Source organism: Hypanus sabinus, chromosome 12, assembly GCF_030144855.1.
Source record: "Hypanus sabinus isolate sHypSab1 chromosome 12, sHypSab1.hap1, whole genome shotgun sequence".
In the NCBI taxonomy this organism is placed as follows: Eukaryota; Metazoa; Chordata; class Chondrichthyes; order Myliobatiformes; family Dasyatidae; genus Hypanus; species Hypanus sabinus.
The window spans coordinates 108,101,263-108,120,857 of NC_082717.1; the positions used below are offsets into that span (position 1 = coordinate 108,101,263).

General features: G+C 45.6%; 1 protein-coding gene across 5 annotated transcripts in view; it reads right to left on the minus strand.

The window, feature by feature from the left end:
* arfgef3 (ARFGEF family member 3) overlaps nucleotides 1–19,595 on the minus strand; it is a 650,801-nt gene that overhangs the window by 18,985 nt on the left and 612,221 nt on the right. For 4 of the 5 annotated variants that reach the window (XM_059986710.1, XM_059986709.1, XM_059986713.1 and 1 more), the window contains 6 exons: nucleotides 18,728–18,856; nucleotides 15,654–15,830; nucleotides 14,053–14,167; nucleotides 10,193–10,295; nucleotides 5,188–5,319; nucleotides 2,131–2,261 (listed from right to left, as the gene is read on the minus strand). In XM_059986710.1, coding sequence (XP_059842693.1) covers nucleotides 2,131–2,261; nucleotides 5,188–5,319; nucleotides 10,193–10,295; nucleotides 14,053–14,167; nucleotides 15,654–15,830; nucleotides 18,728–18,856 — 787 coding nt within the window. The remainder of the gene's footprint in view (nucleotides 1–2,130; nucleotides 2,262–5,187; nucleotides 5,320–10,192; nucleotides 10,296–14,052; nucleotides 14,168–15,653; nucleotides 15,831–18,727; nucleotides 18,857–19,595) is intronic. The other variant, XM_059986711.1, reaches the window with a different exon arrangement.

The following is a 19,595-nucleotide window of genomic DNA, read 5'->3' on the forward strand; positions in this document are numbered from 1 at the left end:
AGACCATATTAATACACAGATCCTGGCAAGACATGGAACTAAGACAAACGTGCTACATTTTAACTGGAAACTTTATGAAGTCTAAGAGACAATGTAAAGTGGATGAGTCGAGCACGTGAGGGTGTGAAGGGTTACAGTTTACAGTCGGCTTACAGTTTACAGTCGGCTGCAGAGTGACTTGAGTTGAAAACCAGGCACCTTCGGAGATTTGCTTTTCAGAAGGGGCAGACAAAATGGAAAAGGGTTCTGAAAAATCATGTTCAGGGAACCTTGGTTTCTGAGAGATGCTGAGTCTCTGATTAAGAAAAAAGGAGATGCATAGCAGGTATTGGCAGTCAGGAACAAATGAGGTACTTGAGGAGGATAAGAAATGCAAGGGAGTACTGAAGGGGGAAATCAGGAGGGCTAAAAGAAGGCATGAGGTTGCTCTAGCAGACAAGGTGAAGGAGAACATAAGGGCTTCTACAGGTATGATGAGAACAAAAGGATAGCAAGGGATAAAATTGCTCCACTGGAAGACCGGAGTGGAGCCAAAAGAGATGGGGGAGATCTTAAACGTATTTTTTCACATTGATATTTACCCGGGAGACGGACAAAGTCTGTAGACCCTATACAGATTACGGTGTTTACTGTTGTGAAGCAAATTAGGGTGGCTAAATCCCCAGGGGTGTTCCCTCAGACCAGGTAGGAGGTTATTTGAGAAATTGCAGGGCTGTAGCAGAGATATCTAAAATATCCTTAGCCACAGGTGAGGTGCCAGAAGGTTGGTTGTTTTGTTGTTTAGAAAGGTTCTAGTAATAAGCCATGGCATTATAGGTGGTGAGCCTGACATCAGTAGTGGGCAAGTTATTTTACAGGACTGGATATAGAAGTATTTGCATGGACAGGGACTGTTTAAGGATAGCATGGCTTTGTGCGTGTTAAGTCATGTCTAACCAATCTTAGAGTTTTTCCAAGGAAGTTACCAGGAAAGTGGATGAAGGCAAGGGAGTGGGTGTTGTCTACATGGACTTTAGTAAGGCATTTGACAAAGTTCCACATGGGAGGTAGGATGGCATTCAAGATGAGGTAGTCAACTGGATCAGACATTAGCTTTGAGGGAGCAGCCAGAGAGTGATGGTAGAGGGTGGCCTCTCTGACTGGAGGCCTGTGACTAGTGGAGTGCCGCAGGTATTGGTGCTGGGTCCGTTGTTGTTTGTCATCTACAATGTGGTTAACCAGATCAGCAAATTTGAGGATGACACCCAAGATTGGGAATGTAGTGGATAGTGGGATCTGGACCAGCGGGGAAAATGGGCTGAAAATGGCAAATGGAATTTAATGCAGACAAGTGTGCAGTGTTGCACTTTAGGAGGATCAACCAGGTAGGTCCTACACAGTTACCGGTAGGGCACTGAGGAGTGCAGGAAAACCAAGGGATCTGGGAATACAGGTGCATCAGAGGGGTAGATTGAGTCTTAAAGAATGCTTTTGGCACATTGGCCTTCATAAATGAAAGTACTGAGTACAGGACTTGGGTTGTTGGAAGTTGGTGAGACCAAATTTGGAGTATTGTGTGTAGTCCTGGTCTCCTACCTGCAAGAAAGATATCAATAAGATTGAAAGAGTACAGAGAAAAGTTACAAGGATGTTGTCAGGATTTGAAGACCTGAGTTCCAGGGAAAGGTTGAATAGGTTTGGACTTTATTCCCTGAAGGAGACTGAGGGGAGATTTGAAAGAAGTATAAAAAATTATGAGGGCTATAGATAGGGCTAATGCAAGCAGACATTTTTCCCACTGAGTTTGGGTGAAACTGGAACTAAATGTCACGGGTTAAGGGTGAAAGATGAAATATTCAAGGTGAACACGAGCGGGAGGTTCTTCACTCAGATGGTGATGCAAGTGCAGAAGTGGCTTTTGGGGGTTTAATTGCAACACGAACATTTAAGAGAAATTTGAATAGGTACATGGATGAGAGGGGTACGGCGGGCTGGGGTCCAAGTGCAGGGGTGAAAAGCCTGCTTTCCTTGAAAGCATTCAATATGAATTATTCCAACTCACAGGAGCACAAGGAAAAGTATCAATTGATTGGGAATCTAGGCCAAGGTCCAGCCAGAGTCCTTCTTCTCCAAGCATACAGGGTTCTTTACCTCCTCTGAGTGTGACCGTTGGGCTTCTCATCCGGTGGGAGCTCGATGATCAGCACACAGGACTGAGCATGTTCGAAACCCTCTCTGCTGTTGGGAGTCTTCGGAGAACACTGAGTATCCAGCAGGAAAACCTGAGGGACAATATCATAGCGTTTCTGATCATTACACAATGAAATCCAACTCTCAAAATACCTGCTATCTGTATTCCTCGGCAAACAGGAGATTGGATGAATCTGAAGGACTGAGTGTTTAGATGGAGAAATGCACTTAATGACTGTGAGAATTTTGTTTAGGGTCCATCATTGGGCAGGCCATTCAGCCCATCAGGTTTTGCCAGTCTTGATGCCAATTCATTCTAAATGTCCTCCACCTGTGTATCATCTATATCCCTCCATTCCTTTCATAATCATGTGCCTGTCTCAAACTCCACCATACCAGCAGGTGACATTTCAATCCTAGGGCAAAGATTCTGACTAACTGTTGGAAATAGATGGGTAGAATAGCTAGGGTACACAGATTAGAAATATATCGCCATTACTTTAAAGATGGAGTTGCTATCACCGTAATGTGGCTACAGGGGAATTCTACCACAATAACCTTGCCTCAGTGTTTGATTAAATGAGTGAAAATCATACTCATTTACCTATACTGCACACTACATGCACTTTGAATGGTATTTTATTGACTTATTTGCGGCAATATTTTGTTCTATGTGCTGTGTGTGATGTACGATCTTGTGGTTCAGAAGTTCATTGTTTCGTTTGGTTGTATGCATGCACAGTCAGACGACAATAAACTTGAACTTGATACTTGCCTTTTGATCAATTCAATGGGTTGTTTTCTCTGGAGTGTTGGAGGCTGAGGGGAGATCTGATAGAGGTTTACAAGATCATGAGAGGCAGAGATAGAGTGGACAGGGAGTATCTGTTCTCCAGAGTAGAAATGTCCAATACCAGAGGGCAGCATTGAAGGTGAGAGGGGGTAGGGTCAAAGGGGGTGTGAGGGGTAAGTTTCTCTTCCCTACACAGAGAGTGGTGGATGCCTGGAAAGGTGGTGGAGGGGCACTTAAGAGATGTTTAGACAGGCACGTGACTGTGTGGAGAATGGAAGGATATTAACACAGCAACACACACAAAATGCTGGGGGAGTTCAGCAGGCCAGGCAGCATCTGTGGAAAAATACAGTCGACCTTTCCCTTTGTGTGCATTGCTTGGATTTCTAGCATCTGCAGATTTTCTCTTGTTTGTGATTTAAGTGGACATACATGAGCCTAATCGGCTATCTGATCACTAATGTAATTGGCTTGGCACGACACTGTGGCCAAGGGGCCTGTTCCTGTGGCGTACTGTTCTATGTTGTATTATGTTCCAACTACAATGGCTGGGATACATGGAAGTCAAACCGGGTAAGAGTATAGTGAGCGAGTTTGCAAATGTATAAAACCATGGCAAGAAAGAGGCATTCACAGAACCACACAACGCAGTACAGGCTCTTTGGCCCACAATGTTGTGCTGACCTTTTAATCTAATTTAAGATCAATCTAACCCTCTCCTCCCACATTTTCTATCATCCATGTGCCCAACTAAAAGTTTTAAAAAATGTTCTTAATGGATCTGCCTCTACCAAGACTCCCGGCAGGGCATTTCATGCACCCACCACTCTCTTTGTAAAAAAAAACTTACCCTTAATATTCCCTCCCGATACTTTCCTCCAATCACCACCAAAGATGCTCCTCTGGCTACTCACTGGATCTTATCTTGTACTCCACTATCAAGTCATCTCTCCCCCTTCACTCCAAATAGAAAAGTCCATTTCTCAAAACTAAAGTAAGATAAAAGCCCTATTCTAATGAGAGGTCATGTCATGATGCAGAAACATTACAAATCAGATAGACTGGAAATCATGGGAAAGGCACCAAAAGCATGAATTTCATTCATTTAATAGAGTGTCAAATGAAAGACAATGCTAGCGACCCGTGTCCAATTCCTGCCGCTGTCCGTAAGGAGCTTGTACACTCCACGTGGGTTTCCTCTGGGTGCTCTGGTTTCCTCCCACATTCCAAAGACATGCTAGTTGGTAGCTTAGTTGGTCATTATAAATTCTTCCGTGATTAGGCAAGGGTTAAATCAGGGGTTGTTGGGTGACCCAGCTTGAAGGGCCAGAAGGGGCTGTACCATGCCGTATCTCAATAAATTAATGACTTTTACGTGGAGCACCTTCCCACATTATTCAAGACTAGTATCAAGTAGTGGTTGTTGGCGGTAATGTCGGAGAACAAAATGCAGTGATCTGTAGGTGAGGAAAATGCCATTTTATTGGAGGTGAGCTCCAAAGTTTACTGGGCACCAGCAAACGTACTGACAGAATTGAATAAACATCCTAGTTGATGGGACCGGCAGACTCAGAAGCAGGTGTTAGAGGAGGATCAGGTGCTGAGGATTATGTTGTCAGTCAGTGATTTTACAAGACTGTAATTTTGACCATGTCAAAGGCAATTGGTGTTTGACTTGTGTAATGAGTGAGCATAGGCTTTGCTCCATCTAATACAGGACATGCCAGCATTGGAGAGGGTCCAGTTGATAATTCTGGGAATGAAATGGTTAATATATTGATGGCTCTAAGACTGCACTTACTGGAGTTTAGAAGAATGGGGGGAGCAAATCTCATTGAAGCCCATAACCTATCAAATATTGAAAGGCCTAGATAGAGTGGACGTGCAGAGGATGTTACCTGCAGTGGGGGAGTTTAGGACTAGAGGGCACGACTTCAGAATAGAAGGACGTCCCTTTAGATCAGAGATGAGGAGGAAATCCTTCATCTAGAGGGTAGTTAACTTGTGGAATTCATTGCCACTGATGGCTCTGGGAACAAGTCACTGGGTATATTTATAGTGGAAGTTGATACGTTACTGATTAATCAGGGCATCAAGGGTAACAGGGAGAAGGCAGGAGAATGGGGATGAAAGATATAATAAATCAGCCGTGATAGAATGGCAGAGAACTCAATGGGCTGAATGGCCTGACTCTGCTCCTATGTCTATACAGGTCCTTATCTTACCTGCTGTGCCATTGCCCGGATTCTCCAGTACTCTGCCTCTGCGCTGGCAGAGTGTGAGGGTGCTGCTACCTTCACTTCACATGCATCTCCAGTGAAGCTCTCTGAGCCACTCCGGAAGCAGGCCAACAGGTTCTGCAAGGCAAAGAAGACGCCTGCTCAATCATACCAGCTACTGAGGGGTGTGCTGCTTGCTGAGTCTAACAATACACCCTGCTTCAGTACGGAGTCTTCAATAACTGCACTTTGGCCATCTCTCTCCGTTCTATACCTGTTCATGGGCCATCTCTCTCCATTCTCTGCCTGTAAATGGACCATCACTCTCCATTCTCTGCTGTCAATGGACCATCTCTCTCCATTCTATACCTGTTCATGGGCCATCTCTCTTCATTCTCTGCCTGTCAATGGGCCACCTCTCTCCATTCTCTGCCTGTTCATGAGCCATCTCTCTCCATTCTCTGCCTGTCAATGGACCATCACTCTCCATTCTCTACTGTCAATGGACCATCTCTCTCCATTCTATACCTGTTCATGTACCATCTCTCTCCATTCTCTGCCTGTTCATGGATTATCTCTCTTCATTCTCTGCTGTCAATGGACCATCTCTCTCCATTCTATACCTGTTCATGGGCCACCTCTCTTCATTCTCTGCCTGTCAATGGGCCATCTCTCTCCATTCTCTGACTGTTCATGGATCATCTCTCTCCATTCTCTGCCTGTTCATGGATCATCTCTCTTCATTCTCTGCTGTCAATGGACCATCACTCTCCATTCTATACCTGTTCATGGGCCACCTCTCTTCATTCTCTGCCCGTCAATGGGCCATCTCTCTCCATTCTCTGCTGTCAATGGACCATCACTCTCCATTCTATACCTGTTCATGGGCCATCTCTCTCCATTCTCTGCCTGTCAATGGACCATCACTCTCCATTCTCTGCTGTCAATGGACCATCTCTCTCCATTCTATACCTGTTCATGGGCCATCTCTCTCCATTCTCTGCCTGTTCATGGATCATCTCTCTTCATTCTCTGCTGTCAATGGACCATCACTCTCCATTCTATACCTGTTCATGGGCCATCTCTCTCCATTCTCTGCCTGTCAATGGACCATCACTCTCCATTCTCTACTGTCAATGGACCATCTCTCTCCATTCTATACCTGTTCATGTACCATCTCTCTCCATTCTCTGCCTGTTCATGGATTATCTCTCTTCATTCTCTGCTGTCAATGGACCATCTCTCTCCATTCTATACCTGTTCATGGGCCACCTCTCTTCATTCTCTGCCTGTCAATGGACCATCTCTCTCCATTCTATACCTGTTCATGTACCATCTCTCTCCATTCTCTGCCTGTTCATGGATTATCTCTCTTCATTCTCTGCTGTCAATGGACCATCTCTCTCCATTCTATACCTGTTCATGGGCCACCTCTCTTCATTCTCTGCCTGTCAATGGGCCATCTCTCTCCATTCTCTGACTGTTCATGGATCATCTCTCTCCATTCTCTGGCTGTCAATGGACCACCTCTCTCCATTCTCTACTGTCAATGGACCATCTCTCTCCATTCTATACCTGTTCATGTACCATCTCTCTCCATTCTCTGCCTGTTCATGGATTATCTCTCTTCATTCTCTGCTGTCAATGGACCATCTCTCTCCATTCTATACCTGTTCATGGGCCACCTCTCTTCATTCTCTGCCTGTCAATGGGCCATCTCTCTCCATTCTCTGACTGTTCATGGATCATCTCTCTCCATTCTCTGGCTGTCAATGGACCACCTCTCTCCATTCTATACCTGTTCATGGATCATCTCTCTCCATTCTCTGCCTGTTCATGTACCATCTCTCTCCATTCTCTGCCTGTTCATGGACCATCTCTCTCCATTCTCTGACTGCTCATGGACCATCTCTCTCCATTCTCTGTCTGATCATGGGCCACCTCTCTCCATTCTCTGCCTGTTCATGGACCATCTATCTCCATTCTCTGACTGTTCATGGGCCACCTCTCACCATTCTCTGTCTGTCAATGGGTCACCTCTCTCCATTCTCTACCTGTCAACGGGCCACCTCTCTCCATTCTCTGCCTGTCAATGGACCATCTCTCTCCATTCTCTGCCTGTCAATGGACCATCTCTTTCCATTCTCTACCTGTCAATGGGCCACCTCTCTCCATTCTCTGCCTGTCAACGGGCCATCTCTCTCCATTCTCTGCCTGTCCATGAGCCACCTCTCTCCATCCTCTGCCTGTCAATGGATCACCATTCTCTGCCTGTCAACGGGCCATCTCTCTCCATTCTCTGCCTGTCAATGGACCATCTCTCTCCATTTTCTGCCTGTCAATGGGCCATTTCTCTCCATTCTTTGCCTATCTATGGACCATCTCTCTCCATTGTCTGCCTGTCAATGGACAACCATTCTCTGCCTGTCCATGAGCCACCTCTCTCCATCCTCTGCCTGTCAATGGATCACCATTCTCTGCCTGTCCATGTACCACCTCTCTCCATCCTCTGCCTGTCCATGTCTCTTGAAACATTACTGTTATCTCTGCTTCCACCACTGCCCCAGCAGAACATTCCAGGCACCAACCACGCAATGTTAAAATAACTTTTTGCCTTATATACTCTTGATGAATGATCTCAGCCCAAAATGTCAACTGTTTAGTCCTTCCCCTATAGATGCTGCCTGACCTGTTGAGTTTCTCCAGCATTTTGTATGGTGGCGCTGAATTTCCAGTATCTGCAGAATCTTTTATGTTTATGCCTTGTAAATCTCCTTTCCTCACCTCAAAACTATGCCCTCTTAATGGTCAATATTTAATATTAATATTCAGTACTTCCATCTGTGCAAAAAGGCTATCTACCCTAACTATATCCCTCAGCCTCCAATGCGCCAGAGGAAACAATCCAATTTTGTCCATCCTCTCCTGCTAGCTGATTCTCTCCAATCCTCTTGGGGGCACACTTATTCCTTAACACCAACACTTTGATCACTCGTTTCAATGTCTCTTTATCTCATTGGACCAACATCAGTGGTCACTTTAATTTGTGCACCTACGCACTTGCTCATTAATGCAAATATCTAATCAGCTAATCATGTGATAGCAACATAAAAGCATGCAGACATGGTCAAGAGGTTCAGCTGCTGGTCAAGATTCTGATCAAGAGGCCAAGTATCAGAATGGTGAAGAAATGTGATCTAAGTGACTCTGAGCACGGAATGATTGTTGGTGCCAGATGGGGTGGTTTGAGTATCTCAGAAACTGCTGATCTCCTGGGATTTTCATGCAGAACCGACTGTAGAGTTTATAGAGAATGGTGTGAAAAACAAAGAAAGCATCCAGTGAGTGGCAGTTCTGTGGGTGAAAACATCTCATTAATGAGAGAGGTCCGAGGAATGGCCAGGCTGGTTCAACTGTCAGGAAGGTAATAGTAACTCAAATAACCGGGAGTTACAACAGTGGTATGCAGAATTTCATCTCTGAATGTAGAGCACATTGAACGTTGAAGTGGATGGGCTGCAGCAGAAGGAGACCGTGACCATACACTCAGTGGCCACTTCATCAGATGTTTCCTGCACCTAATAAACTGGCCACTGAGTGTAAATATTGTGTTTCTGTACATGCTTGTGTGGAGCACCTGGGCATTTTTCACTGCGTTAAAGCTACTGCAAGTCATTAATTGTGAAGCCAAATCTGAAAGACAGGGGTATCAGAGACAGATGACAGACAAATTTTCCTCCGACTCTACAGAGTTTGAGAGGCCATTTTCAGACTCTACCGCCCTCTTCCTCTCCAAGGACAGAAACTTTCTGGTTTCCCTAATGAACAATCTGGTCAAACCACTACTACTTTGATGTTCTGGCGAATGTAGCCCTATTGCAATGTGGAAGTTGTGGCAAGGCAAGGGTTAAGATATTGACCAGGCAGGAAAGGACTTTGAGGAGAACAGGAGGGGACTGGGGCCATTTGGCATACAGTGGATGTAATCGAAAGATGCAAAGTACACACACTAAGGGACAATTACTTCACTAACTTCAAAGTATTGTCCGCTATCAGCTTGTAGGATCCATTGACGTTTAGCACCTATATTGTGAATGGCAATTGATCTTGCAAATAAGGAATTCAGACCTACGTAGTTTACTAAAAGGTGATTGTTCATAACTCAGTCAATTCTGTATGTGATGCCCTGGTTCACATCTTTACTGTTCTGCTGTATGTATTTCACTTAACAGCTCTGTGGGACCGGTCGGTTCTGCTTTCAGCCTGTTTGGGTTATTGTTGAAGATGAGGGATGATATGGAATGTGTGACATCCAATTAGCTGGAGATCTTCTTGGTGAGGGTCAATAAGTTTGGTCTTGGGCTTTTGTTTGGGGGAAGATGAAGAGAGAAGACACTGGGGAGAACTGATCATAGCATGTGATCTGGTGGGAGATCCGTTTGTTCGAGATGGTTTGCGAGTGACGTTCGGAAGGTGTTCACGCTGACTGAGGGCCTAATGTGCAAGTGACAGAGAAGTTCAAGATGAGCTCCAACATTTGCACATTTGACTGTTTACTTAGAATACTCCCTTTTCTTATTGTTATTCTTTACCAACCCTTTAGTTAGATTCATAAATGTAATGCCTTTAATCGTGTGCAGTGTGCTGTCCGTTATTTCGTGGCACTAACTAGTAACAGGGTAGCAAATTACACAGCGTCCACACAAACCAGGGTGTGGGGTGGGATGAGCCATCTAAATCTCATGAGTTTGGCAGGACTTGAGAGCGTCTTCCCTAGATTTACACAGCCAAGGAAACCAGGGTGCTTCATGTATAAAAATGGCATTGCTCTCCTCAGGCTTCAGAACAGTGTGGGCGACAGGGGCCACGCTGTTCTCTTTGTGCACAAGGAGAACACAGCGTGGTTGAGTGTGAGTTTTCAGAGTCTGGTTAGGCACCCTACAGATGTCACTCATTGTGGCCGGTTGCATCAGCCACAATCCCCAGGAGCAGCCTGAACCACAGCAACTACCTTTACTGGCTCCAGGGTAACCGTGAAGGCATCTTGCAGAGCGCAGCAAGCCAGCCTCCACATCTCATCGGTGAACACAGGTCCAGCAGTAACCAGGACGTACCTGAAAGAGAGTCAGCAAAGGTAGAGGAGTACCAGCAACTATTCGAAACAAAGAAGCCCAATATGTACAATAACATGTTCACTGAAATCTGGAATTGATGATGGCGTCAAGAATCAACTTTATTCACCATATACATTGACGTGCTTTAAGACCTCGCTATGGTGTGTTGGTCACAGCGTGACACGCAACACACCATTTAGCGTTCAAGGGTCAACCGCAATGCTGTGGATCCGGACTTACAAACAGACCACGGGTAGCACAGCAGCATAGCAGTTATAGCACCAGGGATCACCTAACGGGGTTCAATCCCCACCACTGCTGTGAGGAGTTTGAACATTCTCCCCGTGACCGCCCGGGCTTCCTCCCATGTCCCAAAGCCAGGGTTAGTGAGTGGAGGGTATGCTCGGTTTGGCACCCGAATCATGGCAAAACTCGTGGGTTGCTGATCTGATTGATGAAACTGCATGTTTTGATGTGTGACAAATAACCTTTGATCTTTAAATCTTTAGCCCGGATGAGATAATGATTTCCTTTTCTAATTAAACAGATGACTGGATTTCCGCTAGTTATTTTTCCCAATCCAGATTTCACTATGCAAACTCTTAAATATGTTTAGAAGAAACAAAAGCAACAAGCTTATTTTACATTCATGACTTTCATGGACGTATAACGCAAAGATGAAAGTAAATGCACGAAGGATGCACTGTGACTGTCTACTTTAGTATACAAAGCACTCTCATATCCCCCATCAGCTCCCAGCTCCCGCTCTAAACTTTCCCTTCACCTTCTACTTTAAATACTGGCCACCTCCCCCCTCTCCTTCCAGTCCAGAACGTTAACTGTTCACTTCCCTCCACAGATGCTGCCTGACCTGCTGAGTTCCTCCAACACCTTTATATGCTGTTTCATATCAAATCAACACAGCTCTGACAGCTGGAGGACAAACTACCATTTAAAAAAATTAATCCCATTAGATTCGGTGATCAAGCAGAGGCGGAGTGGGTTTTGAAATCTCACTAAATGCAAGGAGAATTAACCGAATAAAGTTTGTAAATGTGCATATCCTCTAGTAGGTAATAACTACAGTATCCCAATTCTTCTATTGTGAGACATGGCACACAAACCCAAATAACAGGCAATGATTTGAAATATCCCAGGTCTGTGAGAACTTAAACTCATTGTCTTGGCCTACACTGGAGTAATGCTGCTACACAACTGTTCCTAGGAGTTGGTGACACAGTTTGCAGTTTATCATTGTTCTAAATCTCCAGATGTGCAGATGTCCCTGGATCCCCACTGCAACAAATCACAAAAGCAGTAGGAACAGAGCAGAAGAGGTAGACAGGGAGAGTAGGGGGCCGATCCGCTCACTGGTGAATTGCTAGGCTCTACAGGCTACCTGAATATTGGCAACGTTAACGCCAATTTTGGTCTGGTTGCAAAGGAAACGTATCACTTTATGGCATACACTTCCTGACACATGAAAAATAAAATATTGCTCCCTACCTTTCCCTCCAGGAGTAGGGAAGGGTGAGTGGATCAAAAAGGACTTTTCTCAGTCCCATGCACATGCTCTAAGATAGAGTCATAGAGCACTTCAGCACAGAAACTGGCCCATCAGCCCAGCATCATGCTGATATGAGTTCAGTGGGGCAGGAACAAGCTGAAACAACAGGTCTAGCTGATACAAGCTGAAATATCCCATATAGTACAGCCCATCTAGTTTGTGCCAAACTATAGTTCTGCCTAGTCCCATCAACCTGCACCTTGACCATACTACTCCCATCCATGTACTTATCCAAACTTCTTGTCATAGAGTTACAGGAAAGTACAGCATATTAGAAGGCCATCTGATCCATCTAGTCCATGCTAAACCATTCAAATTGCCTACTCACATTGACCTGCTCCGGGACCATAGCCCTCCATACCCCAATCAACTATGTACCTCTCCAAACTTCTCTTTAAACATTGAAATCGAGCTTGCGTGTACCACTTGTGCTGGCAGTTCATTTCTCACTCTCACGACCCTCAAGAAGTTTCCCCTCACGTTCACCCTCAAACTTTTCACCTTGTATCCTTAACCCATGACCTCTGGTTGTAGTTACATTCAACTTCTGTGGAAAAAGCCTGCTTGCATTTATCCTATCAAAACACGTCATAATTGTGTCAAAACGTCAAATGTCCTCACTATCTTCTACATTCCAAGGAAAAAAAGTCTTAACCGATTCAATCTTTCCTTATAACTCAGATCCTCTGGGCCCAGCGACAACCTTGTAAATTTTGTCTGTACTCTTTTAACCTTATTTACATCTTTCCTATAGGTAGGTGACCAGAACTGCACACAATACTCCAAATTATGCCTCACCGATATCTAACACAACTTCACCGTCACATCCCACAGTACTCAATAATTTTACTTAGGAATGTTGTAATCTGGACTGATCCTGTTCCTGGTCTCCATGCTGCCCAATTCCACTTCCTCTGGTACGCCAGCCCTAAGAACTTATCCTTCTCAACACCGGAGATCCTCCGAGGTCTAACAATCAAGCCTGATCCACCTCAGCCAATCCAAGCCAGGGATATAACATTTCACATAAACGTAGTACTTGGTTTGAGGATGAAAGGTTAAATACCGGCAAAGAACAGAAAATGTATTACTGAGCCTGCCATGTACACCGCCTCATCAAATTGAACCATTAGGACGCTAAGAGGGGGCATGACAGCTTTATAAGATTATAAGGAGAATAGAAAGTGTAGCGTGCAGGACACCTTTCCCCATATCAGATGTATTGGGGGAAAGTACAGGCAGGTAGTGGGTGCATGGAACACCCTGCCGGGGCAGAAGAAACCAGGTGGAGGGAAGCGTTAGACTGATCTTGAGTGGGTTATAATGAGCTGTGGCAGGTAAATCAAATGAGATGACATAACTTCAGGGTAAGGGGTAAGAGATTCAGTTACAGGATCCTTCTACATCTGAGTGCAATGGTGTGTCCATTTCTACCCAGAGCCTGCATGACTGACAGTAGTAAAGACCCAGCTACTAACACAACGAAGGAAGCCCAGAGCATCGCCAGAGACGGAGAACATTCACTGTCGCCCTAAATGCCGACTGTTTGTCACGGACACGATGGGTCAAATGACGCCAATGCCCAAGAACGGAAAAGTGGTGGATACAACCCCATTGGTCACAGGAAAAGCCCACCTCACCATTCAGCACATCTACAAAGAGTGCTATCACCATAAACCAGGATCCTTCGTCAATGAACCCCACCAATCCAGGCCATGCTCTCTTCCCATTGCAGTCACCGGGAAGGAGGCACAGGAGCCTCAAGTCCGACAACACCAGGTTGAGGAACAGTTATCACTCTTCACCCATCAGGCTCCTGAATCGACGTGGATCACCTTAACACTGAACTGATTCCACAACCGATTGACTCACTTACAGACTCAACAACTCACGTATTATTCTTTTGCACACTGGTTGTTTGTCAGTCTTTGTGCATTGTTATTGATTTTATTATTGTTCTTTGGTCTACTGTGTATGCCTGCAAGAAAATGGATCTCATACGATGATATATAGATACTTTGATAATACGTTTGGTGTGACTCTATGATCAAGGCTCTTAACCACAGGGGGTAGTGTTCCAAGCAATCACAGAGATTTATGAACAATTGGTGGCTCGGGAAGTTTCCTGGTCAGAAGGCTCGTCCCCCCAATGGGTCGTACCCAGTGTACCCAGGACAGAGATGGACTTACCTGATGCAGGAGCAGCCTACCCGGGAGATGGTCTCAGTGGGTTCTGCAACACAGGACACGAGCAGCTGAAGCAAGTCTCTCAACATAACGTTGATGCTGTTCTCGTAGCCAATGTCTGCACAAGGAGGAAGAGAAACTGTCAGTTAAACATCACGGCCTATACTGACCCTGAGCACGACCAGGGGCTTTGAGAACCAAGAAGACAGATGACAACCAAGAGATTAATAGCAGAGTTTCTTGTAATCAGTCTTTCTAATTATGGAAGACAGCAGTGTATTAGACCATAAGGCAAAGGAGTAGAATTAGGCCATTCGGCCCATCAAGCCTGCTCCACCATTCCATCATGGCTGATTTATTATCCCTGTTAAGCCCATTCTCCTGTTCTTCCCACATAACCTATGATGCCCTTACTAATCAAGAACATAACTTTAAATATACCCAATGACTTGGCCCGCACACCCATCTGTGGGATGAATTCCACAGATTTACCATCCTACAGCTGAAGAAATTCCTCCTCACTTGTAGTTTAAATGGGTGCCTCTCTAATCTAAGGCTGTGCCCTCTGGTCGCTATAGGAAACATCCTCTCCACATCCACGCTGTCTGGGCCTTTCAATATTCAATAGGTTTCAATGAGATCACCCTTCTAAACTCCAGCGAGTACAGGCCCAGAGCCATCAAGCACTCCTCATACGTTAACCCCTTCATGCTTGGGATCCTCCTCTGGACCCTTTCCGTGCCAGCACATTCTTTCTTAGATGTGGGGCCCAAAACTGCTCACAATACTCCCAATGTGCTCTGACCAATGCCCTATACAATCTCAGCATTCCCTCCTGGCTCTTATATTCTAGTCCACTTGAAATGGCATTGCACGTTATTGGGATATGGGAGGAAACCAGCTGCTGAAGGAAACCTACACGGTCACAAGGGATACAGGTCCCGGAGAGCAGCATCGGAGGCCAGCATTGAATCTGCGTTGCGGGAGCTTCGTCAGTTAGACAGAGTGAGAGGTCAAACCTGAGACATCCTGACATAGGACAAGGTTGAATCCATCTTGGACCACGGCCGTCTTCCAGCTGAATCCAATTGATGCCCACAGCAAACTCATTCTACAGTTCTCAGGCACAGCGACAGGTCCTCCTACTGACCTCTGACATTTGCCGATTGGGCTTAATCTGGGATATTCTCCGCTAAGCAGAAACTTTATTGAGAAGGAGCACAGCACTGGCATAATAACCATGACAACCAATCACCTATTAATAAAGAAAATGGGACATTGTTGGCCCTTTGGCCCAGGAAGTTGTGCCAACTCATTAACCTACTCTAAGGTCAATTTAACTTTTCCCTCTCCATATCCATATCCAAGACTCTCTTAAATGTCGCTTATGTACCTGTCTCTACCACCACCCCTGCAGTGCGTTCCGCACACACACCACTCTGTGTAACAAACCTACCTTTGTCATCCTAAAGTTACTAAGCAGCAACTTTACTGAGAAGCACATCACTGGCATGATAACATGACAACTGATCATCTACTGGTTTCCACATTTGAACGTACCTCCTAGAATGAAGCCTCTTCCACACACGTACACAAACTCCTACCTGACTGGATGAAGCAGTGAATATGCTCCATCACCAGTTCGGAGGACAGACCGATGGCGTGCTTGAAATTGGCAGCTGACATCTCCCAGTATGCCTGATCTCCATGGTTACGCTGAAGCCACATGGACATGACTGGGAGGAGGAGATGGGTTACAGCAAAGATGCCAAATCCCGGACCTGGAAATGATAGAGAAAAGCATTTTCCCCATTTATTACTTTATACCTGGGGTAAAATCACAGAGCCAGGCCTAAAGCCTTGGGAAGCCTGACCTCTGTCACAGAATTGAAAAGACATCAAGGCAGCAAAATGGAGTTTATTAAGTTTTTACAGTAACCTCTCATGGTCCTGGAACACATCTTCCATAGGCAAAAAAGCTCACCAATGCCGTTGGAGGAGGCTGGAGAGAGCTGGACTCACATCTTTCTACAGCTGTGAAGTAGACAGCATCCTGACGAGCTGCATCACTGCAGGGTGCGGAAACTGCACTGGGGCTGACAGAAAAGCTCCACAACGGGCAGTCAAAACTGACCGACACTTCACCAGCACCGCCCCCCATGCAGAAAAAAACGGGAACAAGAACATCAATGCCTCCCCACATGCAAAAAAATAAACGAATCACACAAACAGCAACAAGAAAGAAGGAGCAAAACCACAGAAAATAAAAACAAAACTGAAAGAGTCCAATCAAAGTACATCGTGATTTACAGGATTGTTTTTATATTTTGTATTTTCTTAAATTTGGTTTTGAATGCTTATTAATTCTCCGAGCTGTTTTGGATCTGGAGTTACAATAATTTTGTTCCCCTTTACCGTTGTGGACCAAAGAAGGACAACAAACCATCTTAAATCGTAAATATTCTTTCCTGAACACATGCTACATCTGTTTAGACATTAGAGAATTCAGACATGAGGGAGATACCTGTAGCACCTTCTCAACAACGTCAACCATGTCTTCTTTATAGCCAGTTATAATGAGACATGCACCCAAATATTACAGACAGGAATCCCAGGGTAGTATATGGTGACATATACACTCAGAGGCCTCTCTGTTATGTACGCCTGCTCATTAATGCAAATGTCCAATCAGCCAATCACGAGGCAGCAATGTGATGCAGAGAAGTCTGCAGACACGGTCAAGAGGCTCAGTTGTTGTTCAGACCAAATATCAGAATGGGGAAGAAATGTGACCCAAGTGACTTTCACCATGGAACGATCGTTGGTGCCAGACAGGGTGGTTTGAGTATCTCCGAAACGGCTGATCTGGGATTTTCACACACAATGATCTCTAGAGTTTATAGAGAATGGCGTGAGAAACAAAAACATCCAGGGAGCAGCAGTTCTGTGGGTGAAAATGCCTTGTTAATGAGCGAGGTCAGACGAGAATGGCAATTGAGAGCATCCTGACTAGCTGCATCACTGCCTGGTACGGGAACTGTACTTCCCTCAATCGCTGGACTCTGCAGAGAGTGATACGGACAGCCCAGCGCATCTGTAGATGTGAACTTCCTATGACTCGAGACATTTACAAGGAGAGGTGTGTAAAAAGGGCCCATAGCATCATTGGGGACCCGAGTCAGCCCAAACACAATCTATTCCAGCTGCTACCATCCGGGAAACAGTACCACAGCATAAAAGCCAGGACCAACAGGCTCCGGGACAGCTTCTTCCACCAGGCCATCAGACTGATGAACTCACGCTGATTTGAGTGTACTCTATATTACTCTGACTGTTCTATTTATTATAAATTACTATGATTGCACATTGCACATTTAGATGGAGACGTAATTTAAAGATCTTTACTCATGCATGTGAAGGATGTAAGAAATAAGGTCAATTCAATTCAGTTTGGAGTTGGTGGTCAAGTGATTGATGGTTGGGTTTATTATTAGAGTTTGAGCCACACCACCTGTAGTAAAAGGTGATTCACCTGACCGCAGCCCAATGATGTACCTACTAACCGGTGTGTCTTCAAACTCTTTACAGACGACATCAGAACTGAACTCCAAGCTCCAAAGCTACCAGGTGTAATAGCGTCCCGATAACTGTGTAGCTTCTGTGGCAGGCGAAGGGCACAGCAACTGCGGCCCTCTCTGTGGCTGGGTTAGCTAGTCTGCCCTTTGCATGCGGATGAATCGGAACCCGGGCCAGCTTTATGGGCTGGGGAACTGTGGCTAAGAATCAGGGAGTGCAGAGGATAGATCAGAGAGGAGGACCAGCCAGCACTCAGCACTGAGTGAGTCTGAGGGTTCTGAGGATCGTCGAGGGAAGCAGTGAAAAGGAGGAGGATGGAAAAACCTGGATTGGGAGGGGAGGGACAATGAATATGCAAGGTGGGGGGGGGAGGCGCTTGAGGCCAGCGATCAGGAAGTGGCGACTATGGGATGTTTGAGGGGTTGGCACAATTCATAGGGGAAGGCCCTGCTTCACAGGGACTCCAGCCAGTGAGGTAATTCCAGTTCTCCTGATGGTCTCTCCCGGGTCACTTTGGTCTATTTCCACACTTCCCAAAGGAGTGCTGCCCGGGGAATGAGGTCATGTTTTGGATGGGAGCATCACCAGGGTTTACTGTCAAAATGAGACAGAAATTATCCTCCTTCTCTTTCTCCCATGATCCACTCTCCTCTCCTATCAGATTCCTCCTTCTTCAGTCCTCTACCTCTTCCACCTATCACCTCCCAGCTTCTCACTTCAGCCCCCCACCACTTCTCCTGCAGCTTGCTCCCACCTTCTTATTCCGGCTTCTTCCCCCTTCCTTTCCAGCCCTGATAAAGGGTCAGCCCGAAACATCCCCTTCATAGATGCTGCCTGACCTGCTGAGTTTCTCCAGCACTTTTTGTGTGTTTCACAGAAATGGTTAGTGCATTTAGATCAGGAGGTGGTGAGGGTAGGAATATTCATTTAAATTGCAGAATGCCTCCGGCACAGCCAAACTTACAGAGAGACAAACTTTTTCCAATTCACCCTTTTGCCCGAAGAATGTTCCAGAAGTCTCTCACACTAATTTATTTGCCAGCTCACCAGATGGGTGCAATTCCAGAGGGGTAGGGGTAGGGGTGGGCGGCGTTCCCATTACCTGGGACTTTGGTTATCTCCCGCAGCAGCTCGAACAGGAGCTCCAAGGTGGGAGGCTGATGCTGACGGGGGCAGTTCGAGATGGCAGTGGTCAGCTGTTCCAATAGCAGAATCCAGACCTGAATCAAACCTGAAGAGAACACCAATGATTATTCCCACTGTTACGCAGTAATCCAACCGAAAACCGCGAGCAAAGAGATTCAACTGCCAATGCTGAGTATTAGAAAGCCTTTCAATCACCTTGACAGTTCACTTTAAAAAAAATTTTGTTGATAATTATTTGCCCAACCTCTCCAACCATTGTATTCTACCATTAGGACTGCCTCAGACTGGTAAATTAAATTGGTAACACCAACAGGAGAAAATCTGCAGATGCTGGAAATCTAGAAACACACACAAGGTGCTGGAGGAAGGGTCGGTCTGAAACGTTGACTGTTCACCCTTTTCCATAAACGCTGCCTGGCTTGCTCCAGCATTCTCAGTGTGTTTCTTTAATTCAATCGGCAAATTGGTTTATTATTGCAGTTACTTTGTTTTGCAAGCCACCCATACGGATCATTCCCAAACACTAAGGTAGTACGAGGGGAACGCAATAACAGAAAGCAGAACAGAGTGTTACAGTTTCAGAGGAAGTGCAGTGCAGACAGGGAATACAGCGTAAGGCCATAATGAGCTGGGTCGTGAGGTCAGGAGTCCAGGGAATCATTCAACACTCTTATAATAGTTGTCTTTGAGCCTGGTGGTACGTGCTTTCATGCTTTTGCATCTTCTGGCCGATGGTGGGGGAGGGAGGTGGAGATGGAGACAGTGTCCGGGGTGGGAGGGGTTATGCTGACTGTTTTACTGAGGCAGTGAGAAGTGCAGACAGA